Raw genomic sequence first — 16,392 nt, 5'->3', positions numbered from 1 at the left:
AAACCTTTCCTTTAGTCTTTACCCACATGCCACGCTACTGAAGGTAACCACAGAAATGAACCTGTATGATCTGGTGTCCTCACACACCTTGTGTGCACAAAAAATGACTAAGAAATCAGTATATTCAGGGCAACATTACAAAGAAGGGACGGCTGCTTCAGAGATGGAGGGGGATGGATAGACACAACACTCTCCATCATGGCCTTGGAATATTTAAAGACAGATGCAAAACTGCATCATTTTCTGTCTCCCTCGAAAACATCACACCCCAGCTGCTCAAGTCGGAAGCTAATGTGCTTCTCACATCTCAGCAGCACGGGGGAATTTAGGCTCCAGGGGCAAGGCTGTCATCCTCGGAGAGCGACACCATGGACAATTAAGAGTGTGATAAAAAGAACCCCAGAGAACAGGAGGCCTCCTCACCTCCTAACTAAACTCTAAAGTCGACCCAAAACCTTCACCGCGGGGACTGGTTTACTCGTGGTCCTAAAAAGTGATAAGAAGCGGTGTTAAGTTGGGCACTGCGCTCAGGTGGCAGGAGAGGACCAGAAAGAGGAGAGGAGGGAGGTGGCGTGGTTCCGGCAGCGCGCAGGCAGGTCACCCGCTGGGCAATACCGGCTGAACGCTCTGTGCTCCCAGGGACGCGCGGCGCGTGTGACCCTGGGGGTGGAGGGTGGGAGCCAAAGGCGCTAGGGACGGTGGATGTGGGGACTGGGGAAGCAGATGGAGAGCACGCCTTTTCCTTACCAGGTTGAGCACCGTCTCCACGATGTCCCTGTTGCTGACCTCTCCGACCTGTATGAGTCCAATCAACACTGCGAATTTCATCCGGATGTTGCGGATCGGCACCGAAGGGTTAATCATCCCCGCGGGGAGCATCACCGAGCCGGAGCCGGACGCCCCCCTTAGCTCCCCCATCCCGCTGCCCCCGGTGCCGCCACCGCCGCTGCCCCCGCCGCCTCCGCCAGCGGCCCCGACGGCAATGAGCCCCACGGGCTGAGGCTCGAGCCCCGGGCCCGGGCCCGGCTTCTCGCTCGCCATTGGCCCCCCTCCTGAGGAGAAGGGAAGAGCAGCGGCGCTGCCGCCGCCGGTACCGTTATACCTGCCTCGGCCCCCGCCCCCCGGCCGTCGCCTCGGAGCCCCAGCATCCACCAGCGCCGCGGCGCCGGGCCCGCTCCCCGCCTGCGTCTCAGCCCGGCCCGCTCCGGCGCTCTCCCCCGCGGAGGCGGCGGGGGATCCGCAGGCTTATTCTCGGCGGTGGCGGTACCGCTAACCGCTGCCGGGCAAGCGGCCGTGCCCGCCCAGCAGGTGTGCCGCTGCCGCTGCCGCCGCCGCTGCCTCTGCTCTCTCCCTCTCCCGGTCCGTCCGGCCCGGCCCGCCCCCCGCGGAGATGCTGCCGCCGCTCCGAGAAGCCCTAGAATGCGAGCAGCTGGCCACGACGCTGGCCGGTGCTGAAGCTCAGGCTGTGGCCGATGTAATTGACGCTGCTGCCGCCGCTGCTACGGGCGCCACTGTTGTTGTGAAGCCCCGACGCCGCCGCTCACTCCGCCATGTTGCCGCCCCCTGCCTGCGGTAGCGGCCACTGCGCCTGCGCACAGCCTCCGGGGGGGCGGAGCCCTCGGTGCACCCCCTCTTTTGCCCTGCCCTCCTTCTCTTCCCACCCACCCACCCCGACACCCCTTGTCCCTCCCCCAACCACCCTGAACGGATAGACAGGTGAGCAGGTGCATGGGGACTGCTGCCAGACACTGGGGCAAGCTGGGAGTGGCGGGGCGGGTAGTGGCTTCCTTGTGGTTTTTCCCTTGAGGGTGGATTTTCCCTGTGGGGAAGGACACAGTGTGCGTGTCTTGCCTTCACTGCCACCTCCTCCTTCTCTCAATATCCTCTTGCTGGGAGGAGGTTCCTAATCTCCGTTATTGCATCCAGCTGCTGCTACTGCGAGTGCCACGTGCCTTGTAAGGTAGGGGAGTGGCAGACGACCTCTTTCGGCCCCTCTTCGCCCTTTCTCGCAGTCCTTTCCGCCTGCCCTCCCTAGAATTTCCCGAAGAAAAAGTGGCTGGCAAAGCAGAAACAAACGCACGGGGTGGAGGCGGGCGGGGGGAGGGGGCGATCCTGCATTGTCGGGGGAAGAATACAGATGGAGCGTAATGGTGCTTCTACAGCCATGAAAGAGGCTGACACCTGCACACTGAGGCACTACTTAAAATAGAACTTGTCAAACAGTGATCCTCTCTGGATCAAGCTCGGAACAACAAACAGCTCTTGAACTCGCCTCCCAGCCTAAAAAGGCTGCAGTGTGTGACACTGGGGTAGTTTGGTGGGAACGACAAATCCCACACTTTTCAAAATCCCTGACGATCCTCAGGTATGATGCCAATTATTGATGTTTCCTTTTTTCATAGGCACGTACAATTCAGAGGACTTTCGAAATTATCTGAAAACATGGGTGATTCTCACTGCCAGCCTTGATCTGTGAGAAAAGTACGTATCTATGTCTGCACAGACACAAGAGATAAGAAATAAACCTTTAATTTTAAAAAATTAAAATGTACCCAGTAATCATACTGCTTGTATTGAATTAAAACTAAATAGGCATGACTATTCCTTGAAAGGAAGGATATAGTTTTCTTTAATATTTCATGAGGGCTGCCCTTTTCAATAAAGATTATTGAAAGCCACCAGAAATATTAGGTATCTCGAGGTATATTCAGATCGTTTTAATTGTCATCTCAAATGAAAAAGATCAATATACAAATCCACCATTATCAGTTTTATTATTATTAATATTTAATTGGACTTGCCAGTCAAGTTAACTCCCAGGATATGGGAACATGGTAAAATTCTAAGTACCACAGGTTATAAAAAGAGTTCCTCAAAACCAGGGCTTAGGATGAATTCTTGGTTGCATGTCTGTTTATTTGTTTAAACTTGCACCAAAGTGATTGAATTATTAAAGTAGTTAAGCAAACACTTCTGAAAGCAGTGGTAACTAACATGTCCATTTAAATTAAATAGCAATTGAATTATAAAATGCTAGAATGCTTGAAACTGTATGGGAAATTTACAAAACATACAAGTCATAATAGTATGACTTGAGATATACTATATAATTGAAAAATCCTGTAACATTTATATCCTTCTACTACATTTTTGTCTGTCCCAGGTGAGTATCATCTGCTTTTAAGAGTACTGTTTCATTTGCAAATTTAAAATGATATCTTTTTAAAATACATAAATCTAGATTGAAAGGTTGTCATACTAAGTTTTTTTACCCACTGTGCGTATATCTATATGGCAGCAGGTTCTACCTTTTGCTATTTTTAGATTTCTTGCATGAGTACTTTGAGAGACAGTGACAACTTGAACTTCCTATTTCCTTTCTGAATGAATAGCTTAACATCATTTTTAACATTTCCATTTTAATTTTTCTTGTGTTTTTTCTTAAGCAGTATGTGTGTGCACTTGGTTATATTTTTCTGCTCATTTTTCTTTAGTGAAGATAGTGAGTGGGTAAAGATAATATCACCATTTCTAAGTAGGAAAACTCCACTTCTTTTGCGTACTTAGTTCAATTTCAGAGATATTTAGAAGAGCTTACCAATTAAAAAGTTTTCTCCAGTGGACAATCAGCTCCTCCCAGGCCCTATGATACTGTGGAAAGTGCATGATTCTTTGAGTCACACTCACAACTTACTACCTTTGCAATCTACTCAAGCTATTTGAGTTTCATCTCCTCATTCCTTCAGTAGGGATAATAATACGTGTCCCATAGGAAAGTGAGAATTCCATAAAATAATTTCAGCTGAGCAGCTAGCATATAGTCAATGTGTCTTTGTATCCTTAGTATACAGGCATGTGTATTGTGTAACCTATAAACACATGTAATACCAATTATAACCACATATAAGTCTGCATAATGGCACAGTTATATGTCTTCCATACCATCCCAAAAATGTAAAGTTTAGAAAAGTCAGCAGGTCTGTTTCCTTTTGGCCTACAAAACCTTTTCCTGGAAAGTGTACAAATAACTTTGCATTTACATTAACAATATTTTGAATTAAAAGCTACATAATAATAGAAGATACCTAATCTGTATATTTTTAAATCTCCAGATTAAAAATACATTTTATGTGGTGAATATTAATTTTATATGCATTGTTGTGTACCCCTACTTCCCAGGGACAACCATTCAAAGATAAGAAACCTGTGAATCTGAGTTTCAAGAAGCAATATTGCAGAGAGGTAGAGAAGTCATGCCCTAGATTCAATGGAACCTGGATTTGGATTCTAGTTCCACCAGCCACTTATATTTACTTAAATTTACAGTATGGTGTTGGGAAAATGACTTTAGCTTCAAAGCTTCAGTTTACTTAACCCAAAATAAGGATAATAATACTACTTCATAGGATTAAAGGAGCTAATACATTTAAGGTACTTAAGGTAGTAGCAAGTGTCAATCAATAGTGTTTCCCTTCACTGACTGTTGGAAAAGACCCACAGTTATTTTGTGTCATTATTTTTTTTTCATCTACCTTGCCTGACTTGTAATTTACATTGAATAAATGTGTTCAAAAATGAATGGATGGAAACAGCAGTTCTCCACACTAAATATTCCCACTTCCTTCACCTGTTCTTTAAATAACAGATTTCTTGCTTTTCTCTAAACTTTATCTGAACAGAATATTCCAAATTCGGTGTGGGTTTGGACCTGTATAAAACAGAGGGAAATTCTTACCCCACCCTCAACCTTTAGCAATATAGCTCCTGTTAATGTTGCCCCAAATCAAATTAGATCTGTTTGGTTTGCTTTGGTTTTGGATTTTTTTCTTAACATGACACTGATGATTCATGTAATGTAATGATTCACATTTGGCACGTGGTGGGTTCTCAAATAATTTTGGTTCCATTCTCCTCTCATATTGAAATTATTATCACCATTAAATTAGTTATAGATCTGCCCATTCTTCCTGGCAATAGTTCTAGCATTCGTCCCATTTTTTTCATCCTCACTGCAGCCACCCTGATTCAGATCCTAGCCACTTCATACCTCTGTCTCCTCTTTTCCACACTCACTCTTCTCCAGTCCATCCTTACGTGGGTAATCTTCGTAAAGCTCCATCTTGATGGACAGATTAGACCATCAAGGATTAATTAGGATTAATAAAGAGTTTTACTTTATTAACCACAATAGCTGCATGAAATAATTATCAACCTGAAAAACAGGCTTTTTCTTTTGTTGTTAATTTTTTTTAGCAGCAGCATATCTACAATTTGTAGCTTTACATGTAGATTTTGAGATATAAAGTACAAAATTGTACATATCAATTTAAATTTAAATTTTATTTGAAGGCCAGGCATGGTGGTCCACGCTTGTAATCCCAAAACTTTGGGAGGCCAAGGCAGGTGAATCACTTGAGGTCAGTCGTTCAAGATCAGCCTGGCCAACATGGGGAAACCCCGTCTCTACTAAAAATACAAAAACCAGCCAGGCATGGTGGTGGCCACCTGTAATTCCAGCTACTCAAGAGGCTAAGGCAGGAGGATCACTTGAACACGTGAGGCAGAGGTTGCAGTGAGCAGAGATCACTCCACTGCACTCCAGCCTGGGCAAGAGAGCGAGACTCTGTCTCAAAACAGAGAAAAAAATATTTTATTCAAATTTTTTATGTAATTTTCCATTTAAATTTCATCTGCTAGGAATTTCTTAATCCTGATTATATCATGCAAATAATTTATTGTCTTATTAGCCTATGTGCAAATTTGGGAACATTCCTTCTATACTTCCATTCAAATGTTTGATTGAACAGGATGGAAACAGCTCAGTAGTCACCAGTATCACTCTGCTTGAATCAATTCACATTCTTCAAACTGTGGGTCCCAACCCATTAGGGAGTCATGAAATTGATTTAGTGGGTTGCAACCAGCAGGGGTTTTTTAATGAAATGAATAGAAACACACAGAATGAGAAATTTTTAAATATATTTTGTAAGGGTAAGTACTGTTTTATAAAATCTGTTTTAATTATACGCATGTATACATAAAAATACATATGTAGGCTTACTAGGTAATGACGTAATATGTATTTCTTACTGCAAGTTGTAGTCAAAAAGTTTAAAAACTGATTTAAGTTGTTTATAAGCACCTGTTTAGTATAAGCCTTCAATAATAAATTAGCTACCATAGTGTTCTAATAACTAGCACACATATTCCTCTGGCTTTTCCAAAGGATACCATAAAGGACCTTGACAACTGTCTAGCTGCAGTCTGGATACTCTCTGTTTCTATATCTGAGCAAAATTAAATGAAAGTATATCGATGTGAAGTATTATTACTGGTTTTGGCAATATTAAGCTACTTGCTATGGATTTTCGAGAATTAACCTCCCCCTGCCTTTAGCACTTCAATCCTCTGGCACTCCTAGTTCTCTATGACTCCTCAAAGACCATTGAGAGTTGTTCAGTGATCTAGTTTTCAGATTCTTTTAGGATCGGTGGATGCAATTTGCCCTACCTTGGGGACTTGAAGTCATTTAGCCTCTCTAGGTATCTATTTAGAATTTCTTCATCAAACTTAAACGTCAGTTTCTTCCAACTACCACTACTACTTTTATCTTTTTTGCTCCACTAATTTTCCTCTTAAAGAGGGAACACAAACACAAAATAGAAATTCTGTATTTGTATCCTAAGTTGACCCAATTTGGGAATAGTTAAAATGTTGATGCTTACCAACCAATAAATATTTGTATGCCAAAAACTAAACTAATTGAAATGAGTGATTCTGGATATTTCCTTTAGAAAAAAATTGTGTTGAGACATGGAAAATTAATCAGCAATATTTAAAAAATGTCAAATGGTGCTAAAATAATACGTATTCTGGAATCTTAAATGAACTAGATATTGTACAAACACCCTAATGCAAACATGTACCCGTAAACATCACATAAATATGCATACAAATGCACCATATGCACAAACTTATTCACCATTAAATTTTCATACCTCTGCCCATTCTTCCTGGGAGTGGGTCTAGCATTCATCCCATTTTTTTCATTCTCACCGCAGTCATCCTGATTTAGATTCTAGTCACTTCATACCTGGTCTCCTTGTTTCCATACTCAGTCTTCTCCAGTTCATCCTTACATGGGTAGTCTTCCTAACGTTCCACCTTGATGGACAGATGAGTGGTCCAGAATTTTACTTTATTCGTCACAATAGCTTCTACATACATGCACTGCATCTGTGAAAACATCACCATCACGAGTAATTCTCTTTGCCTAAGAAATTAAGTCCTTTCGGTACCAAACACCCTGCATACTTTAGCTTATTTTCTAGTTTTATCTCATTCTCCTCCACAGGAACCGTATACCAGAGATCCCAACCCTTCTCAGTGTATACAACTCTTTTTATCGTTAAAAAAATTTATAGACTGTTAGACTCCTACCTGACAAATGTATTCCTTTAATATCCATTAATTGAGAAAATTTACAGTGATGAACCGCTACTTTCAGGTTGATAATGCTATTTAAATAATTTTTACTTAAAATCACACATCTACATATATTTGAAATACATATACACACCATTTTGGGTTGAATTGTGTCCACCAAAAAGATACATCCAAGTTCTAACCTCAAGTACCTGTGAATGTGACCTTAAGATGAGATAATGGAGTGACGTGGGCCCTTCACCAAATACGTCCATGTCCTCATAAGAAGAGAGGAGACACACAGACAAAAATGCACACAGGGAAGATGATGTAAAGACAGACAAGGAAGAAGGCTATGTAAAGACAGAGGCAGAGATTGAAGTTAAGCAGCTGCAAGCTGAGGAAAGCAGAGGATTGCTGGGAACCACCAGAAGCGAGGAAAAGGCAAGGCAGGATTCTTCTCTAGAGCCTCCAGAGACGGCATGGCCCTGCTGATGCCTTGCTTTCTGACTTCTGGGCTTCCAGAACTGTGAGAGAATACATTTCTGTTGTTTTAAGGCCTATAGTTTGTGGTACTTTGTTACTGCAGCCCTAGGAAATGAATTCACCTGCATGTGTTTAACTTTTATTCTGTCCACAAACAATACCTGATGTATGTAAGTATTCATGGATCACTGTCAATAATTCCTAAGTCCCCAGGTGGGAAAACAGGGTTCAGCCAACATGAATTTCTCTCTATCCCCAATTAATATACTGTGCTTTCCTCCTTTGGTGCCTTACTCATTTTCTTGCTTCTGTCTACTGCGCTATACTTCTCATCTCCCCTACTGAAATTCTTGCTAGTGAAAGTACCATTTTCATGAATACATTCATGTTCCCACCCAGATGAAAGTGATCTAAGGCCGGGCGTGGTGGCTCACGCCTGTAATCCCAGCACTTTTGGAGGCCGAGGCGGGCGGATCACGAGGTCAGGAGATCGAGACCATCCTGGCTAGCATGGTGAAACCCCGTCTGTACTAAAAAATACCAAAAAAAAAAAAAAAAAAACTTAGCTGGGCGTGGTGGCAGGCACCTGTAGTCCCGACTACTCAGGAGGCTGAGGCAGGAGAATGGAGCGAACCCAGGAGGCAGAACTTGCAGTGAGCCGAGATCGTGCCACTGCACTCCAGCCTGGGCAACAGAGCAAGACTCCATCTCAAAAAAAGAAAAAAAAAAAAGAAAATGATCGAAAACACTGTACCCAATTCCACTTTTTAAAAAATTATTTTTCTTTCAGATAGCATAGGTTGACGAATTTTCACTTAAATAAACAGTTTTCCTCTTCTCTGCCTCCTTTGCCAACAGTAAGAAATTCATGTTAATATATGTAGTCACCTACACAACTCCTTCCGTGAACTTCAAAAAGAAAAAAAAACTATATATAAAATGTTTTCACGCTAACAAACATTGTGCATTAAATTTCTTTTAGTTTTGCACAGACATCTGTTTTACCGCAGTTGCCATTGCGGTTGGTATACATAGTCTGGAGAAAGAAAAGTATGTTAAAGAAAGGAGTTGATTTAATTTTTACTGGCTGCTTAATTGTTTAAAATTGTAGCTGTCACACACTGATTATCTCTTATCTGCCACACACTTTTACATGTGTTATTTCTAAACCCTTACTATAGTCCTTCAAGTAAGTTATTTGTTAGCCCCATACTAGGACATTAGTCTAAAGAGAAGTTCTGTCAGTTGTGTGAAGTCACACTTAAGGAAGTTACACAATTAGGATTTGATCCTAGTTGTGACTGGCCGAAGCCACAGCTCTACTCCTATGCCACACTGCCTATACTGGGACCCAGACCAAAGCCATTACTAATTTCTACCAAATTGACCAGACGAAAGATACTAATGAGACCAGGAAAGGTCATTTAAAATGAACATCATCATGTTTTTGTATGTATATTTGAAAGCATCCCACCAAAAAATGGTATCTGGAGCCAATCTGGTCTTATATCTCTGTCTATGCCAAGAAAGGTTCAGAAAATGCCATTAGCCTTTCTGTTTCCTGGAAATCATTTTAATCCTGGAGAAAAATCACTTGGAATAAACAAATTATTTTAATTATATTCATTAAAAGTAACCAAAATCTAATTTCATTCTTACATTAATATATCGTTCCTTATTATGTTTTTCTGGAAAAAAATGTGTAATCTAGTCCTTGTTGAAAAAGGTTATGATTACATATCTATATATTTATAATAATAAATCACATACCCTGGGTAAGGGGAGAGAAGAAATGCTGTGAGGAAATATCTGAGGATCCTTTGGAATAGGTATCTCATTATTAGAATCTCTTCAATATAGGTGATAGCATCTTTACCAAACTCTAGCTCAACTGAGAAACTTCATAGAACAATCTGAGCCTAGTAGTGGTGCATAAAGTTTTGGATTAGAGCCTTTCTCAGCTGCTAGCAGCCACGGATTAACTGGTGGAAGAATGGCTTGAAACAGCCATTCTTGACCAATTAGCAGCTCCATTGTCATGGAGACAACTGCAGGCTTATATTTTTATTTCCCAGAACTATAATGTATCTCTTTTCACTTAACAGACAGAAGGGTCAGGATCAGAAAAGAGAGATAAAAAGAAAGGACATAGTATCTGACCTTTCCTTTTTACCTGAGAGTCTACATTTAAATATTCTGGAATATACATTGTATATAACCCCTTTGTTGTTAATGTAAAAGTGAATCTTAAAGAATTAAGATGCTTAATCATATTTAGTATTTAGGGTTCTGTTAAATATACACAAATGTGTATATAAAACTTCATTTCTGTCTCGCTGATCTAAAATTGTGAGAAGTAAATGAAATGTGATATGTTAGCCACAGCTTCATCACTAGTTTCTCTGTTTATATTAAAACAAGCTCAGCCAGATTTCTTTTGCTATGGCAAGAACACATAACATAGCGTGTTTCAGGCTATTTGCATTCAGTGAAGCATAGTAAGCATAGTGGGCACCTGGTTTGCCCTGCCCTCATAATTCACACCACAGTGTTTTCTTTCATAAGCACAAGAGAGCTCACATGATTCCATTATAAAATAAAACATTTCTCCCAAACATTTCACTGTTTTGTTTTGTTTTGTTTTTTGCCATCCAATCCCCATTCTAATCCCAAACAATCCTTCAAATTATGGTGTAGTGGCTAAAAGAATGGGTTTTGAATTTAGGTAGATTGGGTTCGAATCCAGAAAAATTACCTATGAGCCTATTTCTGAACCTGTAAAATATGCGGTAGTCTTCCCTTATCTGAGGGAAAGACGTTCCAAGACCCCCAGTCGATGCCTGAAACTGCAGATAGTACTGAACCCTATATCAAACACAGGCAGATAATTTTTGGTTTTGTTTGTGAGAGCACAGGGGTTCTCTCTGTACACTATGCCTGGCTTTATCGTATGCCCTGCAGCGTTGCCACATAGCACCAGAGTTAATCTGTCCTTCTGTGTTTTATGCCCTTGTGCCTCCTTTACACTTTTATGAATGTGGGTTCTATTAGGCATCTCCTTCCAGATGAGCCTGGTTTCATTATAATTGAAGACTTGCTTTGAATGGTATCCTTTCTCCTTAATCAACTTCATCAACTCTGCCAGAAATGTGGCAGTAGCTTCATCATCAGCAGATGCAGCCTCTTCAATAATTTTTATATTTTTCAGTACAAACCTATTCCTGAATATGTGTACCCATCTTTTACTTGCTGTAAATGACTAAGTGTTACTCCTTTTAGAGGATCCCTTGCTGAAGTCTTCAGACAGGCTCAGTGTTCTCTGATGGAACACATTGTCATCAATTGGAACATGTTTCTGTTCATGTCTTCCACCCACAAATGTAATGCCTTCTCCGTCTTAACTAACACTTATCACCAATATGACCATGACTTTTGCAGTTTGAGGTGCGACAACAAAACTAGCAAGAAATTCTTTTAACTTCACAATTTCACGTTTAGAAAATTCATGCTTACAGTAGATCTTAGCAAATTCAGCATACAATTTTTTTCTTTTCTTATTAAGAACTTTCACCACTTCACTTAAAGGAAGCACTTTAACTTCTCTTTGGCATACCCAAATTGCCAACATCACTACTCTTGCACGTTGAGGTCAGTAAGTAAAATAAGGGTTCCCTGAACACAGCACTGTGATATTGTGACAGTCGATCTGATTGCCAAGATGACTACTAAGTAACTAAGGGGCAGGTTGCAGGTACAATGAGGATACACTGGACAAAGGGATGATTCACGACTCAGGCAGGATGGAGTGGGATGGTGCAATATTTCATCATGCTACTGAGAAGAGCATGATATGCAAAACTTATTAATTGTTATTTCTGGAGTTTCCCATTTACTATTTTTGGACCACGGTTTACCGTGAGTAACTTAAACCATGGAAAGCAAAACCATGGAATAAGGGGGTACTATTGTAACTACCTCATATGTATTGCTTGGAGGATTTACAGAGATAACACCTATAAAGCATTTAGACAGTGCCTGTAATAAGTGCTCAACAGGTGATTATAGATTAGCGCAAAAAGAGGGCTTAGTACAGTTTTTGTGAGTTTTCACATTACATAATTAAATACACTAATCTCCACATATTTTCTCTTCATTCATTAATTTGGCTTTCCCTTCTTCAAAGAGCAAATGGGACATCAGTGTCTTCTTTAGTGTTTTGTTTGTTTAATGAATAGCCTAATATATATTCAATATTTGTTTATCTTATGATAGCCTTAATGATTTCCATCCCTATCTTAAACTTAAATGTTTTATCCCTTTAATTACATCAAGTAAAATTGGCAATATAACTTTTCTTTGCTTTTTGCTAGTCATAGGGAAAGAAGGCATATTAGAAACTAAGTCTTTTTCTCTGCAACTTTATAAAAATAAAAAGCCAAAAGAACAAAGACATAATAATAACAAAATACTTCCTTATAATTTACTAACCAATAGAGTAAACAGTCTACCAAAATATATCTGGTGGTTTAAACCAGACTTTTCAATATCTATTTCCTTTTCCTTTTCATTAAAAATCTCTTGTTACTGCTTTCTTTGTAAACAAGCTCAGTACTTTAAGTTTATGCCAAGACAGAGGGTTTTCCCTGATTTCCTTCTTTAAAGAGACAGTGGCATTTCATGACATTAACTTTTCGAAATTATTTCTTAGGTGTGTGTGTTGACATTGACCCACAACACTGTGGAAGCATTCATATGGTATGCACTTCTTAGCTATGGCTAAGATTATCCATATTGCTTCCAGTTTTTTAAATGTGAGTGAACAACAGATTTTTGTACCTCTACTTTCTTTTCCTATCTGTTACCTCTTTGGAATTGTCCTACCCAGAATATTTATAAAAGTCATAATATCTTTAAGTAGTATCTAGCAAGTAGCCTTCATTCACTAGAAATGTCATATGATTAATTTTTTCTTAAAAAAAAAACCTCTACTAATGCCTAAACTGAAAACATCTCATATTGGATCACTGTAAAACATATTAACTTTACACCTGTTGATATTACTGTTAACTATTTTGAAAGATAACTATAAAGACATAGTTTCCGCACTCTAAAATTTGGAAATGTAATCTGTTTGACGTTTAAGAAAAATGCCAAAGGAAATATAATCACATATAACACAGAACAGATTTAAGAGCAGAGATGCAATGGAACTTAGAAGGCAGCCACTACAAACAGAAAGTAGTTGATATAAACAACAAATAGTCAATATAATTGATACATCAGCCCTTTGAGCTTTGTGGCCATAAGTCTTAACCTAAAATGAAATACAAATTTACTAAATAAACTAGTAAATTAATAATTTTTTACAGTAACAATTCTGTAGCATTCATTTTAGAGTCATCAGAAAACATACTAATGACTATCCAGTGAGGAAAACATGAAATGGGATAACTTTAAAGAGACATTATGTATTTCTAGCAATACAAGTTTGTTAAATACATGAATTCTATGTTTAAAAGATTGTGTGTCTGTTAAATAATATAACATATATGGCCTTTTTAATAAGGTTAGAAAAACTTGAAAAGGAGTTCAACTAAAGAGAACAAAAACTTTAGGTGAAATACATTGAATTCATGTAGCATCTTATAAGTACCACGTGCTAACCGATTATGCAATGAGAGCCACTCATGTGGGATCTAATAAATAGTCTTCATTCACTAGAAACTTAATAGAATTTTATAAAAGCCTAAAAGAGAGCTAACATTGTATTCCTTACTACAGTATCTATTGAATGTATTTTACAAAAGGTGTGTAGTTTCAAGGTACAGGAAATATAGCAGTAAATGAAACAAAGTCCCTGTCCTCATGTAGCTTATATTCTAATAGAGGTCACAGACAACAAACTAGTAAAATGTATATAAATAATATGATTTCAGAAAATGATACTTTTATATGGTATTTATTTTTATGAAGAAAATATAGTCTTGTAGTAATTTGTTACACGGTTTTTTCCTGACTACATTAGCACTACTTGAAGGCAGGGACTATAGCTTATAAATAAACTCTGCAGCAATATACTATGCTCATTGATTGATACATGGTAAGTACTTGATAAATATCTCAATTAAGGAAAGAAAGGAGGAAAGAACTTAAAAGGTAAAAATTCTAACAATTCAATACATTCAATAGTTTGATACAGATTACTTACATTACAAGGCAATATAACATATTAAAGGAAGAAAAACAAAAAGTGTTAAAGTCAGAATAAAATCATTCCTCTAAATGACTGCTAAATTCCCTAAAACATGATTTTGGGGGAATAATAAGGTCCTCAAAACTAGTATTCGAAGTATTAAATCACACTGTGGTGTTAAGTAAATTATATGGCCTCTTTGAGTCTTGATTTTCTTACCGATGAAATGGGAGTGAATAGCTCTCATTATAGAAAGGGGTTGTAAGCAGAAGCGAGATAAATTATGATCCTTTGAAAAGTACAAAGTATTACAGAGAAAGCAATAGCATTAATTCTGGCAGCAATCTGGAATGGAGCAGTAATTCCAGTAATCTGGAAGTACAGGCAGTAGTGAGTCATGGCTGTAGACTCAGAGCAGGGAACTGGTCTGGATAAAGTGCATGACAAGTTGTGGGGGATGTTAAAAGGAGCTACGCAGGTTCCATGTCCAGAGATAGTGCTCAGGAATCAAATGGCAAGGAATCAAACCTGCTCACACAAGCCACAGTTGGGGCAAACCTGAAAAGACAGTTGCATTGACCATGGATCCTCAAGAATGGAATAGGAAGGCAATATAAAGTTTGATAAACAGTCAGGGATCTGGAAATGTGATTAACAAAAAGAAGGATAATGTAAACAAAAGGCCAAATTTGAGATCCTCATAAAGCAGCAAGACAGTTTTGTGCGTCAGCTCCAGTGTGTGTATAAGGATCCTTTGAAGGAGAGCATTGACTCCTGAGGAGCAGGTGCTCAGGATTACGGGCTGAGGCAAGGAAATGTAGGTGGAGCTAAACCAACAGTTTCTCCTGAAGACAATTCTGGCAATAAATATCTTAGCCAGTTTTTAGAAGAATCTTTCCAGTCATCCATTTTCTAATTGGACAGCAAGATAAAACTTCATCAAATGTCTAGAGAAATTTCCCTTGGGGTTTATACTATGTTTTCATGATACCACAAAATATTCTGAAAGTAAAAAAACTCACTCGGTGATGTATGCACTCATTATTCGATCCTCAGTATGTATGGTTTCAGCTGGGAACGAAAGCATTGCCTCCTCTCTTGTTGACCTGAGTGTACTAAGTAATTGGCTAAAGTTAATTAATGAATCAATTGTACTGTAGCAACATGCATGTGAATGCTAGGCAAAACCCTCCTGTAGATGGGAGAGAATTACTGTCATTAGGTAACTGTTAGTTTGCTTTCTATCTCCACATTCAAAACTGACCAAGGAATGCCACTAGCTAGACATGTGTAGTGATTACCAGGGAACCTCAGACCAGGCTCACTCAGGACTGGCTACCTCCAATGCCAGTAAGGAACCTTGCCTCAGCAGCAAGTTGTTGTTTTCTGTATCGTGTATTTCTTCTCCAACCAATTTTGTTCCCCTTGGTTCCTGGGAACCATTATACCGTTAGGTTGATGGATCATTGGTTTATCCACCTGTATGTTGCCTGAATTTTGGCCACTCAACTATGCGTTCCTGGTGATTGGGTTTACAAGTTCTAGTTTCCTAGGTCCAGCATCACATTCAGATAGCTCTTAACTATAAATTGGTGTTGTAACCATGGTATGTCAGCATAGAGATGGCCCCACTCATTCAAAATATATTGGTATTGGTGGCTTCAAAAAATTGTATTTTTGTTATTGACATATAAAACAAATGGCCAGATACAAAATTGTGCAGAACCCAGATTATCTAGTATCTAATAAAGAATAAAGAATATGTATTAATGTAGATATATTTATTTACATATTAATGGCTTTTTTCAAATTGGCCAAATTTTTCAAAACAGTTACGTATTAAAAATTGAGGTATATGGAAATTCTAACTAATAGGTATATAGTCATTCTTGGGGTGGGCATTAACACTTTTTGGTAACTTGTGTAAGTTAATTATAGTTGAACTTCCTAATTAATTAATTCTGTAAGTTAATTTTCAGTTTAACTTCCTAGAGGCTTTGATGTCTTTTTTCACCCTCACTTTAAAATACACACGATAGTTTAAATATATCATATTTGGTCAACAGTTCAAATTGTTTTATTATTTAAAATATGTAGAAAATATATACTAGTTAAAATTCCTGTGAAAACTTCTAATACAGAGGAATCATATGGCTATGTTTGGAAAGATAATATTTCTTTAAAAATGTGTTGTGTTTTGTGTTTTATGTTTTATGTTTGCAATAACCATTACTTAAGTTTGATTGAAGAATTTCATGATTTTTATGTTTTACTTTCTTGTATTGAGA

The 16,392-nt window shown here is 39.0% G+C and overlaps 1 protein-coding gene and 1 long non-coding RNA gene across 4 annotated transcripts in view; one reads left to right on the top strand and one right to left on the bottom strand.

Annotated features, from left to right (window-relative positions):
• The window catches only part of NBEA (neurobeachin), a 731,202-nt gene extending 730,066 nt beyond the window's left edge, over positions 1-1,136 (bottom strand). For 2 of the 3 annotated variants that reach the window (XM_073013351.1, XM_073013354.1), the window contains exon 1: positions 748-1,136. In XM_073013351.1, coding sequence (XP_072869452.1) covers positions 748-1,041 — 294 coding nt within the window. In that variant the 5' untranslated portion in view covers positions 1,042-1,136. The remainder of the gene's footprint in view (positions 1-747) is intronic. The other variant, XM_073013348.1, reaches the window with a different exon arrangement.
• Positions 1,137-1,789: 653 nt separating this feature from the next.
• The window catches only part of LOC119620109 (uncharacterized), a 127,615-nt gene continuing 113,012 nt past the window's right edge, over positions 1,790-16,392 (top strand). Inside the window, exons 1-2 of the long non-coding RNA XR_012091890.1 lie at positions 1,790-1,960; positions 2,403-2,481. This is a non-coding gene — a long non-coding RNA (uncharacterized lncRNA). The remainder of the gene's footprint in view (positions 1,961-2,402; positions 2,482-16,392) is intronic.

Source organism: Chlorocebus sabaeus, chromosome 3, assembly GCF_047675955.1.
Source record: "Chlorocebus sabaeus isolate Y175 chromosome 3, mChlSab1.0.hap1, whole genome shotgun sequence".
In the NCBI taxonomy this organism is placed as follows: Eukaryota; Metazoa; Chordata; class Mammalia; order Primates; family Cercopithecidae; genus Chlorocebus; species Chlorocebus sabaeus.
The sequence above is the reverse complement of the archived record's forward strand: the minus strand, read 5'-3'. Positions and strand labels throughout refer to the sequence as shown.